The following is a 17,367-nucleotide window of genomic DNA, read 5'->3' as shown; positions in this document are numbered from 1 at the left end:
ACCCTGAACTATATATACAGTCTCTCGTTAAGAGAGGGCATTACATTTACGGGGGTTTAGTTTTTTTAATGTTTTTTTTTTTTTTTGGGGGGGGGGGGGAGTAGTGCATGCCACGTGGGGAAGGGTCAGAAAGGGAGACAGAATCTGAAGTGGAGTACATGGGGCTTGAACCCATGAACCAGGAGACCATGATGTGAGCTGAAGTTGGATGGTCAACTGACTGAACCACCCAGGTGCCCTGAAGATGAGTTTTTATCATCTGAATTTGGCAAAAATTGCTGGATTGCATTTTATTAATAAACTGCAGGGCTCTGTAAATCTGGAATTTGAGGGTAAGGAGAAAATTTCAAAAGCAAGCACAACTGCCTTCTCAAGTCAGATGCAGGATACAAAAAAATACCTGCCATTGGCTACCATCCATTCCGTTTACATTTGGTTTGCGTGTTCAGGAAATAATCCACATAGAGCACTAAACAGGAAAACCTCAGAACCTATCTTGAGTTCTAAACCTATGAAGATTATTTCCAAGGATTACTTTACAAAAAGCAGATGAATTTACCACAGGAACAGCCAACCTGGTTTAAAAACTAAGAGACAATCCAACTACAGGAGGGCTCTTCTGTTTTGTCACCTCAGGAATATTTTCCTCAAATTTCTCAATTAGATCATGCTCCTTTTGTAACACTACAAAAGCAAACGCTATTAAGGTAACTCAAAATTTGAATAATATTTTCTTTATTTACAAGTTAGAATCAACAGACAAAGAAAGACAATCCAGGGGACCAAATGGGGAGATGACTGAAACCCCCAGGGGCCCCAAATGGAGTAGAAGGAAAAGGGAAAACAGAGTAGAAAAAAAAAAAGTCAACGTAAAAAAAGAGCTCCCCCTTTTTCCCTCCCCATGGAGGCTGAGGGGACCATGGCCCCACACCCCTCAGCCTTACCTAGCTTAAAATAAATTAGAACAAACAACCTCAAAACAGGGCCTTTACAAGTGAACAGGGCAGCTATGGCCTCAGGTAACCCCGTATCAGGGCCTTTGCCCACTCCCACCCTGTAACCCTGCCCCACCCCAGTCATTTTGAATGGGGCTCTAAGCCCAAGAGGTCACTCTCAATGTGGCTGGGAACTCAATCTTATTTTGTCCATTTATGTCCCTCCTTCAGTAAATGTCCCTGCACCCCTCCCCCGTGCAGAGCCAGCTCTCCTACAGTGGGGGGGGAGGGGGATGAGATGAGGAAGTGTCACAGCAAGGGGGGGGAAAGGGTGGGGCAGGGTGGTCTAGGGGTCCGGTCCTGCGGAGCCTCCTGCCCCATCTGGCCTGGCCCCTTAGCCTGAGTCTGAATCACTGGTGTCTGAAGAAGAGGATGATGAAGAGGAGGAACTGGAATCTGAGCTGGAGCTGGAAGCGCTGAGGCGTGACACTGCTACTTGCTGTGCCGACGATGAGGACTCCGTTTTCTCACTTGCTGCAGAATAAGGTTGAAGGTTAAAGAGTTGAAGTCTGATCTCCATTTATCAAGAAGACTAGAGGGGAATATAGCAAATTTGTGCTAGCTTTCAGGATACTCACCTTTCTTGGGGGGCTTTTTGGTGGAATTGAGCTGCCCACTAACATCCTGTAACCTCTTTTCTAGTTCCCGCTTCTTTTCCAAAGCCAGCTCCTCCTTTGTCTTTCCCACAGGTTTCTTAATGGCTAGAAAAAGAAACATATCAGGCCTAAGAATGCAAGTATCTAGTTGTAGTGCACCTAGTGTTGTTCTCAAGTTCCTTTCTTGAAGAGCAGGAAGTGACAAACATATCCCGCCTCCCTGGAAGTGGACAATCATGAGTGCATCAAGCATACCCGGCTCACTACCCCTTCTCCAACTACATGACGATTACTAGATTAATGTGGTACAATTTATTTCATACTCACTATAGGGTTTCCGAGGTTTCTTTCTTAGGCAGGAAAGGACATAGCGCTCAAGCTCTCGAAGCGTGGATGGCTTGAGGGTTTCAAAATCAATCTCAATCTCTTCTGGGTTTGAGTCACGTAAAGAAGGCTCCCTGGCCTGGATTATGTGCACAACTCGACCCAGTTTCTCCCCAGGTAATTTGTTGATGTCCAAACTCAACTGCCGTTTTTCATCGTAACTCATGGGTCTGCTTTCTTCTTCTTCCTCTGAATCATAGCCTGTAGGCAGGGCAGGTGGAGCGGTCTTTGTGGCCTTTTTGGGCAGTCTACAGGCAAAAAAAAAAATTGTCAATTAGGGAAGCATCACTAACTCCCAACACATTCCCACTGTCCAATTCAGTAATCCAAACTCTCTTTTGGAATTATACAGGCCAAGCATTTTACGTTTAATCTGGGCTTTGAGAACTAGACATTGGTATACTGGCCCGAATCCATCTTTTTGCTCCCTAAAACGCTACTAACACACACCACTGCGGAAAACAAGAATTGTATAGACTGGTATGGAGAAAAGGAACAGACAAACTAGGGAACAAATCAGGCCTGCCAACTGTTTTGTGCAAGTAAACCTTTATTGGCGCAGTCATACCCATGCTTCCATGTGGTCTTTGGCTGCTTCTTCTGCATGACACCAGACAAAAATCTGTTTGTTACACCTGACCACTTACAGAAAAGCTGTGCTGCCCTCTGGGTTAGATAAAACTCGGCAAGGAGTGGGAGAAAGCATCCTCCCCTGGAGATTTCAGAAATAGCCAAGCCCATCTCTGCTTCTCACCCTCTCAGAACTTACTTGGTGCCACTTCCTCCAGAAGGTCCAAAGCCAGGGGGACCTAGTGTAGCAGCACTGCCACCCCCACTGCCACTTGCTTTCTTGGACTTCTTGGGCTGAGATGGGCGAGGTGCCCGAGTTCCCTTGTCCTCTTCATCAACCCCAGCTCGGCCGCGATGCTTCTCTGCCTTCCGTTTCTTCTTTTTCTCTTTTTTTTCTCTCTTCCGCTTTGGCTTGGATATTGGGCCTTGGGACAGGGCAGCCAGTTGTTCATGTACTGCCCGGAGCTGGAGAAAAAAGAATCAGGTGCACCATGGGAAAAATAAAGTAGAATCAAAAGGAGTTAGAGGAAAAAAAGGGCAAAAACAGGGCACCAATGTCTTACAAAAGAAACTGATTATAGTGACAAAATACCTGTTCCTGTAGTTCAGCCAATCTATGAGCCCTTTCTTCCTCAGAGTCTGAGCTTTCACTCTCTTCTTCTTCCTCTTCATCCTCCTCATCTTCTTCCTCTTCTTCCTCAGAAGAGCTCTCACTGCTACTTTCTTCACTGGAGGACTCTGAAGAGGATTTGGCCAACCCAGGTGGCAAGGCAGTAGAGACTGGTAAAGGCCCTGGTTCCAGTGGTTCATCTGGCATCTTGGCATAACGGAACTCAAATACATCCTAGGAGTAAAAAAGCACATTCAAAACCATGCTAGTGAATTGTGCCCTGGTATTTTTTTGAGTATATTTAAGACAGAAGGCACACGTTAGGGAGGGGCAGAGAGGAAAGAGAATTCCAAGCAGACTCCACTCAGTCAGCAAATTGTGCCCTGATTATACCCAGCCAATTAGTGATGTAGTTGGTATAGTTCCAGTTTGTTAACAATGCATACTGAAAGATCCTCATAATGAGGTTGTGTAGCGAATGACAAAACCTCTGCCCAGACCCATTTGTTCTTCAAATTTCAACTGTGCCACTCACCTGCAGCTTTCGTGCCATGGCCACAACATCGTGGTCTGGGGGATTGTACTTATAGCAGTTGGAGAACATAAGCCGCACATCAGCAGCGAACTCCTGTGCATCCCGGTAATCACGATTCTCCATCTTCCGCTGCAGAAGGAGGCAGCATCAGAAGCTGCACAGGCAGGGAGACTCACCTTTCCCTGCCAACCCCAGACACCACAAGAGTAGCCCTCTCTTGAGAGCACAATAGGGATGACCTTAAAGATCTATGCCCTGGGGTTCAAGTTTGAAGTCAAAGAAATTTGGGTGGGCTGAAGAAATGTCTACATCTAGAAAAAAAACCATTTCTAAGTGATAGGGGTGAGTGGCCTCTGACTATCCTTCCAACCCCATACTCCCCTAACCCAATGCTCCAAAGTAGGACTTAAACGGACATGGATAGGATTGATCTAAAGACAGAACTCACCATACAGTTTGAAACTCCAAGAAATACAAACTCAATTATCAAGTACTTAGCCTTCTGCTCCATTACCATTTTGTAAAAAATAAAATACCAAGAATCAAGACTGCTGTATGCCCATAAATGACTGATTGTTTTATTGAGCCCAAAGTTCCAATCACTGCCTGAGCATCCCATCTGCCCCATGCAGTGGGTACCTTGACAGTGCTGAGGTCCATGGGGTGCTTAATGATGTCATGGTAGTCATGCAGGCCAAGAGCAGAAGCGTCCACTGGTTTATAGAAAGGCCAGGCATAGGCAGCATGCTTCTTAGAGAGCAACTCTTTCAAAATGCCATTGCAATGTTTTAACTGTTCTGACAGCTTTCCTTTTTTGGAACTCTGGTGTTGTTGCTGAGAGTCAGGTAAGTCTTTGCGTGGGGGCTTGATAGGGCGGCCACTCTCTCTACGCATAGGGGGAAGACGTGCTGCCTTAGGCTCCAGACTCCCAGGGGGGCTAGCTGGGGAACCAGGAGCCAGGATGGCTGTAGGAGTAGGTGTGGTAGTATCTGCTTTCCGCTTTACGCCTTTTTTCTGCAGAAAAAAAACACAAGATGGGAGCCTTTTACCCCAGGGTCCACCTCATCCGAGTCCTTTCCCTTCCCAACGCCCAAAAGAACTCCACAGATCTGTTACCTTGGCAAGGGGCTGGGCTGGGGGAGCTGCAGAGACTGCAAGGAGCGGGGGTCCAGCTGAGTGTAAAGACTTGAGAAGGGGAGAAGAGATGACCGATGGATGGGGAATGTTGAGAACAGTGGTAGGTATCTCAGGTGGTGGAGTATATAGGGCTGTGTGAGACACAGAAGAAACAGCAGGCACCTGATGGGCACTTGTAATACTGCCCTGGAGTGCTAAAAAAAAAAAAAAAAAAAGTAATAAAAAAAGATTAGTTCTATTACCTTCTCTGTCTTTTGGTCTCCATTAGCAAAACTGCCTGCCACTCTTCCTACCTGCCAATTTGGCCCCCTTCTTGTGGCTGTTCTTAGGGATGGTCACCACAAGCTCTTGTTCCTCTTGTGGCATCGATGCTACTTTCTGTAGAAAGATCTTTTCTAATGTTTGTGCCATCAGGACAATATCATCAGTGGGCTACAGGGAACACAAACAGAAAGGTTCAAATGCCAGCTAAAGACAAACCATTTTCCTGAGAGGAAGTCCTAGCCCCAAGTATCAAAACTACCCACCTGCTCAGACAGACATCTCTGTCATCAAGTACTGAAAATTACCTACACTGGGCCACTTATTTCCATGTTCTTCCCCAATTCTGTCCCTCAAAACACGGTAAAGAAAAAAATTCAAAAAATAAGGGAATGAGAACGTCAAGGAGAATAGATTCTGCTCTACTCAGCTCTCTGGAGGTTTCTCTTTGAGAAACAGGGCCACCATCCCCAAGTATGAAAATGTTCTACTTAAATAACCTTTACCACTAGATCTCTGAAGCCACGCCACTTGTGTTCAGTGGTATCCTTTAGAGTTCAGATTTTCTAGATCCTCCCTACTCTGAAAATACCTTCCACAGTAAAAAACAAACATCATGCCAGCAAAATATCTAGCAATATCAGAATCATTCTCTCTCCATCCACTAATAAACACACAGAAAAACTCACCTTATTGTAGATGTAACAATTGGTGAACATGGTGTTAAAATCCTGCATACACTCTGAGGCAGCCCAGTAATAGTTGTTTTCAAGTCTCCTCTTAATAGTACCCATATCCATAGGTTGCTTTATTATTTTGTGATAATCCTAAAGAAAGAAATGCTAGGTCAGAACCACCAAAAAATAAATGCTGGTTTTCCTAGGCAAACCACTGACCCCAGCAAACACGCACATACACACCCCCTATGCATCAAAGTATGTAGTCCCCTAAACTGCGGCCCCAATTAAACTAAGGACAGAAAAATAATGGAATGGGATTCTTAGCACCCGTTGGGAGGCCCCTAGTGCCCTTCTCTAACCACCCACCTCCCTCCCAACTCTGGAAGGTTTCCCATCCTGTGACATTACCTCTGGGGCTGGCTATCCATGGGCTGCATGAGGGAGAGGAAGAAGCTAAGAATTTTGGCCACCGTGGTCCTCTCCCAACCTGGGGTGGGAATCTGTAAAATGGAGCCAGGGCACAAAAGTTAAGGAAGGACACATGGAGGGCACAATGAGAGATGCCAAGATAGCAAGCTGTTGGATCAATAATCACAAAGGACCAAGAATCCAGAAATTTGGTGGCTATCTGCCCTACAGGAGAGAGATGGGAACTCCCTAGGGGCCGCAGCACCTACACTAAGCAGCCCACCTCCATTCACACACATTCTTTTTCATTCCCAATACCTCCCCCCACTCCAATATCCCATCCCTACTCACCGGCAGACCCAGTTTGACTGCATCCACAGGCTGCCTGAAAGGCCATGCAAACTGATGTTTCCACAGAGCCTTCATCACCACCTTGTGCAGGTACTGCAGCTGGTTGGTAACCCGTCCTGGCTTTTTGGGATTGGACACCTCCGGGGGTGGTGGGTTGGCAGGGGTCAGTTGTAAAGCCGGCACTGAAGCCATTGTGGGGCTCTCAAATCCCTCATACAACAGGGAGGGCTTTCGAATCCTTTTCCCTGGTGCTGCTGCCTCTGGGCCCAGCCCCAGTAACCCTGCATTCCCCTCCCCAGGGAGCCTGTGAAATGGGAAACATAATTAGATGTGGTAATTTCATGGAAAAAAAACCAAACCAAACAAAACCCAGTACAGCCAGTTACATGATACACCCAATAAATCCAGGCTTGAAACTTAGTGAGAGGTAATCAAACTTATGGAAATTATTCTTAACCACAACCAATATCCAAACAGTCTGTGGAGCTTTTGTTCTTGCCCCACCTCCCCCCACTTCTAGTTCCTCCATTTTTAGTACACCTATTCCCAGCCCACCTTCTGGACTCTTGAAAAACTCTTTTATCATCTGCACTTCCACTTAAACGAGAAAAAAAAAAAAAACAAAAACCTTCCCAATGGTTTCTGATAAAGCACAGCATAGCATTTGAACACCACAAGCTTTAGGGGATGGGACTTAAGCAAAATGGGTGGGGCTGAGAAGCTCAAAACCCAAGCTTCCTCCTCACTAGGGGCTAGGTGGTTGCCATGGTGGTAGGAGCCTGAGGGAAACGGGTGAAAAGAGAAAAGAGGAAGGGAACAAAACAGGGAGAAAATTTCATAAAATGCTGATGAAACACCTAAGAATCCATCTATCTGGGCACAAGAGATCACCATCCTCCCCACAAAAGCTCTGCTTAGTTTAAAGCAGAAAATGAACCAAAAATCTAACGGAAAACCTTACCAACTTAAAATTTCCGACAAGGAAGGGAGCATTTGTCAGACTTCATAGTCTGGAAAAACACAGCTACCAGACCCCAGAAATTACTCAAATTCATCTCCTTCCCCCAAAGAACTCAAATACAGAGCCTGCCCAAACCCCAGTCAAGGTCAGCAAGTTCCAGCCCAAGAGTGATAGAACACGCCTGACCCCGCCAAAAAAATAAAATTAACGGCTCCCACTCTAGCACCAGACTCTGGAAATCAGTGGCCAAGAGCGATTCAAATTTACACTCTCTGGTACTCCTCAGGACCCGGTGTTTCCCTAGGACCTAAGACTGGAGACATTACACCGAGATCTCATTGTTTACATCCGCAGAGCTGGACTAAAAAATCCTTAGCTCCACCCTCTTGCCCAAACGAAACTCTCAAAGCTATCAAAAACATCCCCTCCAAACAAAACGCACGCAAACCCCGACCCAAAACTAACCCGGTCACTTAAAAGACAAATTCAATGACCTAGTCTGGACAGAACAACCCATAGCCAAAAGTAATGCCTCTACCCTACTGTGGGAATCTCCGTAGCCAGGCTGAGGCTCTATCACCATGGCAACCCTATAGATCAGATGTGGCCACGAAACACCCCAAAAGACCTATGACAAACCGTTGTTAGACGACAGACCCACCACCCGCAGGACCGGCAACCCACTCAACGTCGTCTTTTCCCATTACATTACGCTGCCAACCTAGCTCTGCCGGGCTACATCACGATTGGACCACGGCGGGAAAACTAACGTATAAATGGACAACCTATACTCCCGCCATACGCAGCGTCTGGCCGTCTACCACCGTTCCCAACCGCCACCCAACCCCCCCCCCCACCGCGAGCCCCCGAGAACTAACAGTCGCGCCGCGAAACAGCATCGCGCCAGAGTCGGTTCCGTCCTCCCTCCGAACCCGACGTCCCACATTCCCGTGCCGCAACCCAACGTCCCCTTCCCACACGCGGATCGCGGGGACGTACTTGCTGTGGGGAGTCACGTTTTGCAGCATCTTGACGACGGGGAACCGGCACTGCCCTCAGCCGCGAAAAGTCCGGATGGCCTCGGTTCCCCTTACCGCCCGGTCCAGCATAACCCGGGAAGTGCGGGGGGGGGGGGGTGGAGGGCCGCTGCCCTTGGCCCTCCAGGCGATAACCCCCCCCACCGGGCCGGCGCGAAAACAGTCTTCTTCGCTGCTTCTCGGAGAGCTCCCAGCAGCTTGGCGCGCTCCGCGGGAGGCGGACGGTGAGAAAATGGCGGCGGCCTCAGCAGAGGCGGGCGAGCGAGGGGGGACAGACTCCTCAAACACTAGGACGCCCCCAATCCCGGACACCGTCGTCAATATTGCCCGTTGTTGATCTGCAAGGATCCCCTCTTCCTGCTGGGACTGCCCGCAGCGGACGAGGTCCCGTTTCGATCTCGGATGGAGGCGGATGAACACGAAAAGTGGTTTAGGGAGCCGCCGCCTCCATCTTTGAAATCCTCTTGAGGGCGGAGTAGAGGGGGTGGACAGACTCCGAGGATTGGGCGGGGCCCGAAAAAGGGGAGCGTCGGGGGCTTCTATGGGGTCTGCACTGTCCGCCGGGGCCGGTCATAGGCCGAGACGAAGGCCATTTCCAAACGGATGGACGTGGATTGCAATGGCGGCCCCCGACGACTCGAAGGCTCTCTATCAGTAGGCAGAATCCTCCAGCTCGTTCTAGAGGCTGCTCCACTCCAGCGCGAAATGGCGCCGCCGAGCCCCGCGCCAGCCCTTTATATATAGGCAGGGAGGAGGAGCTTCGTCGCTCATGCGCGCCACCGTGCTCGAGATTTCCCCCACCCCCTCCGCGCGCGCACGCTCGCTCACGCGCGTGAAGAAGCAGAGTCGAAAGGGGAGGAACACCTCTCCGCGGGAGCGCTTTCTATTGGTTGACTGGAGCGATGACGTCATAAGCTTCATTTCCAAGGTGTCAGTCACTAGGCAGAAGAGTGCCGCATAGACCCATAGGGAACAGGCAACCCGCCACATCTTTGAGCCAATTGGCTGCGCTGTGGTTCGGCGACTCCAGGGAAACAGAGAGGTTGGCATGGGTGCAGCACCCTCTCCCCGCCTCCCCTTCCAACAAAGTCTTCCCAGGCGTCCAAGCCCGGTACCACGGGCGACTGCCAAGCTCGGGCAGGTCGTGCCATTCGTAGCTCCTCCATTGGCCACACCGACCGGACCGGAGGGGGCCGCGTGGGCGTAACCAGCCTGGGCCCGCCAGGGTGTGGCCGCAGGACGCCCGGCGGGTTGTTGTTCTCGGCAGAGGCGCCGCTGCAGTGAAGAATCTGAAACGAGGAGGAAGACGCCATCTTAGAACGCGCGGCCTGCTTCTCTGGCAAATAACTAAGGGTTCCCAGAAGTAGCAAAGAAGGGATCTACCGTTCCCATACTCCACAATCAAAAATACAGGCCTGCCGCATTATTAAAAGCCTCCCCGTCTTTCCCCAGTTCAAAAAACCGAAAAACAAAGGCAAAACACTAACAATCTGGGCTCCCAAAGGCTTATCAACACAACCAAATCTAGAACACGTTCCCAAAACTTGCACCCAAGCACCTCTCCAATCCCTCCCTGCTCATACCTTCAGTTAACTATTAAGTATCTGCCTGCTCGACAAAATCCCGGCAGCCCTTAATGGGAGAAAGATCTCCAAACATACCGATATACTCTAGAAATCGAAACCCACCTCCTCCCTAAACTTCATTCCGGTGCCTGGCTCAGAGCGGAAAAAGCAAGTCCTGTGAGGGGCGAATCAGGGTGAACACCCTCCCCCTCCTGGCGAGCTCAGACCTTTCCCCAAGCTCCCGGACCTCCCCAACCCCGAGGGCAGGCCCACACCCCCCTATTAGGGTCCCACCGCCATGGGGGCGGCAGGGCTCCCCCATCCCCCCACCAGGGTCCGGAGTCCTCCCCACGGAGCGGCTGGTCCATCGGTCAGCGCCAGGGAGGAGGGCGAGCGGAGGAGGCGGCGGCAGCGGCTCAGACTAGCCCTCCCCCTCCTTCTCTCCCCTCCTCCCCTCCCCCCTGGGCCGTCCGCCTCCGAGGAGGGGCAGGAGCCATTTTGGGAGCTCAGTCTCGCCCCCTCCCCCAACCCACCCACCAAGTCTTCCCCACACTCTAGTTACCTGAATAAGGTTAGACTACTTAGGAATAAAGAGCCAGAATTACAATGAGGCCAAGATCTCTCAAGCCATCTCTGGGCCCACGCACCCTCGTCCCCTTATGGGAGTGAATTATCCCCAACCTGGGCTGGAGCGGGAGGTCTCCCTCTCCCTCCATCTCCCCTTCTCTGGATACCAAGATAGAAAACAGACTGCATATCTGAGAAAAGAAATTAATGTAAATCAACGAACATAAGAGGCCACCACCCCGGAAAAGCTCGTGAGGGCCTAGGTCCTTGCGCTCCAACCACATCACCCTCCCTCCTTTCGCAGTAGCTCTTGAGCCCTAACCTCGGTTACTGCGTCTAAAATGGCCGCCAATCTCACGTCTTCTCGACCACCCGAGTCGGGCAAACCCTGCGGGGGGAAGTGCACACCGGGAAGGAAGCCTCTTCCCCTATTACTACCGCCCTCCCCCACGCAGGGATCAGGCTTCGGCCCCACAAGTACATGCGGGCTGGCGCGGGTGGCTGCAGCAGGGAGGGCAATGACACAGCAACTTTGCAGAGGCCTTCTCCCCTCCCCCCCATTCCCCTCCCCCTAGTGGCCCAGCCTCCTAAATCTGCAGTTCTCCGGCCGAGGCCTCGCAAGTTTGCAGAGGCCCATTAGGGGGCCAGCCGAGAAGAAAAATTTAGGAGGTCGCGAAGATTCTGGGTCTTCGAAAGCGAAAGGGCAGCCAGACCTTACTCTGGCTTACTTTCCTGCATTCCGGAAAATCACTGCTCCCCACTCCCTCCCAATCCTCCCTTCCCCCACATGAGTCACAGGGGAGGCTAACAGCTAGTCAGGAATTTGGAAAAGTAACTCTTCCCTCCTTTCCGTTCCCTCCCCCGCAGTACACAAGGAGAGAACTGTTCGGGAATGGGGGAAGGGACGAAGGAGGCAAAAGACGCCACCCTGGAGAAACCCGAAACCTTGTGAGCTGTGAAATCATTCCAGGTCCTAAGCCTCACTCCCTCCTGTCTCAGACCACGCTTTCTACCGCCCTCCCAGCACCCACCTAGGGTTTGGGTTTCTGCTTTCAAGCGAACCCCAAACTTTCAGCCTGTAAGCCCTCCCCAGCCTGGGGTAACATGCTGAGCTAAGACCCCACCGAGGCAACGAAGGTTTGTGCAGAAGGCTCCACAGGCCGTGTCCACGTGAATGCACACAAATTCGATAAGCGACTCGAAGCGTAACCTCCAGCATGCCATGTGATGACTGCGAGCTTCCTACCGCTGACACAAAAGCACAGAAATGCTCCTTCCAGAGTCTCTGGAGAGAAAGGGAGTGGGCGCCCGGAAACAATCTCAGTTCACAACCCGGGTTGCCCACTCACATCCCAAGAGTAGGAAATACATTCACCACTCCCACACCTCAGCCCACTAGGTCACCCCTCCCTCCGGCCGTCAAAAGGAAGCCTCACCTGGCTCTGGACTCCTCTACCCCCAGGGGCCGAATGGTTTGGGGGGGACACACCGCCCCCACGCCCCTTTGCCCTCCAATTGGTATGGAGGCATGAGGTTGGCCATTCCCCTCCCCCATATGAGGGGCCCTCTCCCGCTCTTGCCCCCCCCCCAGCTCCCATTGGCTGTAAACTGTTTGAAGGACAAACCCTCCCACCCTCAGGTTCTTCTCTGAACCCCAAGAATCACCCCCCCCGACTCCCCACCATTGGTTGAACATTTAAATAACCAGCAACATCCCCGCCCCCCAAGGGCCCCTTCTCACCTGGAACCTGGAATCTTCCAGGGGGAGCCCACGTTCCCCTCGGCTTGATGCGGGGGGAGGGGGAAGGAGGATGTAATCCGGGGTGTCACCCCCCCGGGAAACTGAAGCTGTGTTGGGGGAGGGGGCGTAACCCCCAGCCCCTCCCTTCCCGACGGAGCTGGGGGGTGGGGAGATGATCGGGACCGCGCCGCCACGTCAGCAACACCCAGATTGGCTGACCCAGGTCACGTGCCAGCCATCCCCCCTTTGCCCCCCTCCACGAGGACCAGTTTTCCGAAGGTTTCTGGGGGTCGCGCCAGGGACCAAGGAGGCCCCATGGCCTTGGCCTAGCTCCAGAGACCCATGGTGTTCTAATGCCGCTGCTTCTCCATATCCCCGTCTTCCTATCCCGCTGTCGTCGACCTTGTCCCCCCCACTAGCCTCTCCGTACGGGTTCAGCATGGCTGCCGCAGCCGGGATCGTCCACTGCGCAGGCGCAAGGGTGCGATCGGCCTGGGGGAGGGGAAAGGAGCGCGGGAGACCGCGGGAGGGAGCAGCAGAGCGCATGCGTCCGCAGGCACTGCTGCTCCCTCGCCTGTGCTGGGAGCGCGCGCTGTGGGTGGAGCGGAAACGGGTGCGGCGTGCAAATCCCTGGCCTCGGCGGCTCCTCCCTCGTTGCCGGCCTCCTCACCGGGCGCCCCGGGGCGGCCTGACTTGGTTCCTTTTAGGCAGGTGTAAAGTGCCGTTTAGTTCGTCCTGGACAGAGTCCAGCGGAAACGCGCGCCGCCAGGCTGTTGTCCGTGAAGGACGGTGGGAACTTGGACCTGGAGATGTGAGGGCTTGCAGGGTGGGGCCCTTCCCCGGGTGTAGAGTAGTTCGACCAGGGGAAAGGGAGTTTATCACCTTGGTGCCTCCGGTGGGAGATGAAGTGCGGACTGTGGATGTGGGCATTTTGTTCGGCAGCTTTACAGCCTCTGACTTCCCCTGAACCTACCGAGACTTCATCGTTTCACTGAGACCTGCCAATCTCCACTCCTTGCCTCCTACAAAACTTACCAGCTCTCTGATCACATTCACTTCTTTCTTGATTTACCATTCATGCACTTCTTGCATGATCTACCACGCTCTACCATTTAAGTTAAAAACTCTTCTACTCTTTCCTAAGGCTTTGTCCTCTATTCTCTCAATGTTGAATCAAGGATGTTACGGTGATTCTGTTGCCACCTAAAGCAGCCCTTTTATTTGTTTATAGCCAGTAATTTCCCCCTTGACCCTCAATGTGTGGGTTCAAATCTTCGTAACCCCTATTCCTACCGATAGAACAGAACAGAAGAGCCAACCTGCAGGAGAATTTTCTCCTGCAGGAGAATGCCTTTTCTTTAGACCTGGTCCACCTTATCTGTTATTCTAAAGGTATCTTTCATTCCCATTGGCATTTTTAACGTCTCCCTTCTACTGGTTTGTCAGCCTCAAAAAAAAAAAAAAAAAAAAAAAAAAAAAAGGGAAAGAAAACCTTATCAATATCTGTCTTGTGGACTATTTGCCTCTGAGCTACTCTGCACAGTCAAGACCTGAAAATATCATCTAAATTTTCCCCTTTCAGCCCCATTCCCACTCCAGCCCATTTCTTCCATTATTGAAACTGTTCTGGCAGATGTCACCAAGAACGTCCTAATTGGCAAAGTCGGGATGCACTTTTCAGTTCTCACCTTACTTGGCCTATGAGACATTTGACATTTGATCATACTTCCTGAAATTCTCTACACCCTTGATTTCTGTTACCAGTCTCACCTGTTTCTTTTCCTACTTGCTCAACTGCTCCTCTCTGGTCTCCTTTGTGGACTCTTCTTTAGCCTCTTCCTATGGGTTGATGTTTGTGAGGATTTTGCCTCAGTTTGCTTCTAGTTCTGTTCATCTTCTCTGAGTAATCTCACTTAATGGCTCTAAGCCTCTCAAATGTGTATCTTTACAGAGTTCAGAAGACTCCTGAACTAAACTTGCTACTAAATATTACCACTTGGATCACCCTCAGAGATGTCAGCAAGTTCCAGATTGATGCAATCTGTGCATGCTAGATCTTCTGTATTATCCTGGCCAATTGGAGCTATTCAGTCACAAAGCCTGGAATCTGGGAGCCCATTCTTGATTTTTTTCCCCACAACTTTATATCCACTAGACTTATCATTTTGCCTCTAAAGTATTTACTGAATCACATTCTGTCATAGACCCATCACCTGAGCTACATCAACAGGTTCCTAACTGATTTCTCTATCTCTAAAGCTGTACTGTCCAATACATGGCCACTAGGCACATGTTACTATTTAAATTAATATTGGGGCGCCTGGGTGGCTCAGTCGGTTAAGCGTCTGACTTCAGCCAGGTCACAATCTCGTGGTCCGTGAGTGCGAGCCCCGCGTCAGGCTCTGGGCTGATGGCTCGGAGCCTGGAGCCTGTTTCCGATTCTGTGTCTCCCTCTCTCTCTGCCCCTCCCCCGTTCATGCTCTGTCTCTCTCTGTCCCAAAAATAAATAAAAACATTGGAAAAAAAAATTAAAAAAAAATAAATAAATTAATATTAAATTCCTCTGTTCCTTGGTTGCACTAGCTGCATTCCAAATTCTCGTTAACCACATGTGGCTAGTGGCTGTCATATTGGACAACAGAAATGATAGAACATTTCCATCATTGCAGAAAGTTCTGTTGAACAGTACTCTTTAGATTTTCTTCTCTGCCTCTGCCACAATACTGCCAGGAGTGAGCTTTCCAAAATACAGCTCTGGCCGTATGCTACTGTTTAAACCCTATATTGATTCCTCATTGCCCATGTGATAAAGTCCAAATGCCTATGCTTACCAGAAAGTTCACCAGCTTTCTGTCTAGCCACTTCCCCTTGGGCCTTATACTCCAGCCATAAATGAACTGTTCCGCAGACAACCATTTTGTTTTATGTCTCTGTATTTGGCACATACTGCTCTCGTACACGGAATAAGCTCTTCTCCAATCCATCTAAGCCCCAAATCCATCATCTGAAAAGCCACTCTTGCCTCCCAAATTGAGCTGACTGCTCATTCTTTGGGGTCCCTTGCTCTTATGATTGCACCTTTCATGTTGAATGGTATTTATGTGATTACATGATTCCCTTACTAGGCTTTGATCTTGAGAACGGGGACATCTTGTATTCTTTTTTTCAAAATACCCACAGCTCCTGGCACAGCAACTGGCCAATGTGAGGTCTCACAAAGTGAGCAAATGTTTCTTAAATGTGCAACTTAGATAAGATTGTAATGTGCGTGTTTACAGGGCATCATTCGTAGTATTGGGGAAATAATTGTAGTAAGACATAATCATTGCTGTCAAGTTCATAATTTAGACATTGGAATGGTGTGAGGGAAGGACAGAAGCAGGACAGCCAGGTCATCTTCACAGAGAGAAGTGTGGTCCAATCTAGCCAGAGTAAAATATATGTGAATATATAAGAAGTAGAGTCAGAGGAAAGAAGACTGGAAGATAAATTTATTTGAGACAGTATTGTAAAGGATTTCCAGTGCCATTAAGTTTGGACCAGCTAGGGAGTCACTGAAAGTTTTGGAGCAATGACTTGATCAATGTTATGTCATGAGGTAAGAATTCTATCTTTACATTCCCAATGGCTAGCACTGCACCTTTTAATAAACACCAAATACAAGTGTCAGGGGTTGAAAGGAGATGAGACCAGTGATAGCTCACATTTATTGAGTACTTGAAATGTCATAAGTGTTATACATATGTTAACCCTTAATTCATATAACCTAATAAAGTAGATACTATTATTATCACCCGCATTTATCAAATGAAGCAACTGGAGCAACAGATGTTAGATAATTTACTTGTGGTCACACTTTTAGTAAGTGATCAGAGCTGGGATTTGAACCCCAGGCAGTCTGCCTGTGAATAGGAACAGGTCTGTTTTTCTGGTTGCTCGACACAGCAGGTAGTTTAAAATCTAGGATTGAAGCTGGAGGAAAAAAAATTAGGAAAGGTTGATTTCGGAGTCATCTTTGAATTGGTGTTTGAATCAGTCATGTAGGTAGGTGAGATTTATAAGGGAGGAAGTGTGAAACAGAATTTAGTTGTGAGCCAAAGATTGAGCTTTGGGTTAGATCCTCATGCAGGGAACAGAATGGGAAGTGGAACCAATGAAAGAGCATCAGACAAGAAGGAAAAACAGAACGACAGAATGTGAAGAGGGGCCAGAACAAGAGAGGGCTCCAGTAAGGACTTCATGTTTGTTAAATGAATGACTAATCAGGGGTTGTCATGCTTATTTGTGCTAGGAACATTTTTGGCAGTGTGGTGAAGCCTTTGGACCTTGTCTGACAATACTCTTTGTAAATAGATAAATGAAATATACAGTTATCAGAATGTTTAAAGAAATGTGTGATGATCCAGTAATATATGCTTCCATATTAATATAATACCTGTGGTTCTTAACACATAAAATGATTTATTGGCAGGTCTAACAGCTCATATTTTGAGATAGTTTGAGATGTCTGTATATGTGATATGAAAATATTAATTGATGATTTCTATTGATGACAACATTAAAGGTACTGCCAGTACTACAAAGATTTTTCTACATTCACAAAATTAAATTTCAATTAGATGTTATTGAAAAGAAAAAAAATTGCATCCAAGCTCATGGACCCTTGAATTTTGTGGCATGTGGACCTTAGGTTAAGAACCTCGTTCTGATTGAATGAACAAGTGAGATTCTGCCAATAGGTGTAAGGGAACAAAGGGGAAAAACGCACTGGGAGTCATTACTGATAATGGAGAGCAGTTTCTGTAGTCTGGGGATAGAATGCAGAGTATGGGAGACCTGAAAACCCAGGCCAAGTAATGCAGACTAAAATATAGTAGAAAGAAAGGAGCTATTTACGTTTCTGAGAGGGGAAGTGAGAGCTACCTTTACTGGAAGATTTATTTGGCAACAGTGTGTACATGGATTGGCT

General features: G+C 49.1%; 1 protein-coding gene across 8 annotated transcripts; it reads right to left on the bottom strand.

Moving 5' to 3' along the window:
- Window positions 1-718: 718 nt before the first annotated feature.
- On the bottom strand, window positions 719-12,808 carry BRD2 (bromodomain containing 2). Of its 8 annotated transcripts, none has more exons than XM_086706520.1 (13): window positions 12,399-12,808; window positions 8,488-9,814; window positions 6,528-6,831; window positions 5,778-5,915; window positions 5,121-5,259; window positions 4,807-5,021; window positions 4,330-4,704; window positions 3,691-3,819; window positions 3,138-3,389; window positions 2,745-3,010; window positions 1,919-2,223; window positions 1,574-1,696; window positions 719-1,469 (listed from the first exon to the last, which is right to left on the bottom strand). In XM_086706520.1, exons 2-13 carry the CDS (start codon window positions 8,514-8,516, stop codon window positions 1,330-1,332), a joined length of 2,415 nt encoding a protein of 804 aa, XP_086562646.1. In that variant the 5' UTR covers window positions 8,517-9,814; window positions 12,399-12,808; the 3' UTR covers window positions 719-1,329. The 8 variants fall into 8 exon arrangements, with proteins under 8 accessions (XP_086562646.1, XP_086562644.1, XP_086562648.1 ...); XM_086706518.1 differs by lacking the exon at window positions 12,399-12,808 and adding an exon at window positions 11,782-11,938; XM_086706522.1 differs by lacking the exon at window positions 12,399-12,808 and adding an exon at window positions 10,980-11,127.
- Window positions 12,809-17,367: the final 4,559 nt, after the last annotated feature.

This window comes from Puma concolor, chromosome B2 (assembly GCF_028749965.1).
Source record: "Puma concolor isolate L17-30 chromosome B2, mPumCon1.1.hap2, whole genome shotgun sequence".
NCBI lineage: Eukaryota > Metazoa > Chordata > Mammalia > Carnivora > Felidae > Puma > Puma concolor.
Note: the sequence above shows the minus strand (reverse complement) of the source record. Positions and strands in the feature narration are given on the sequence as shown.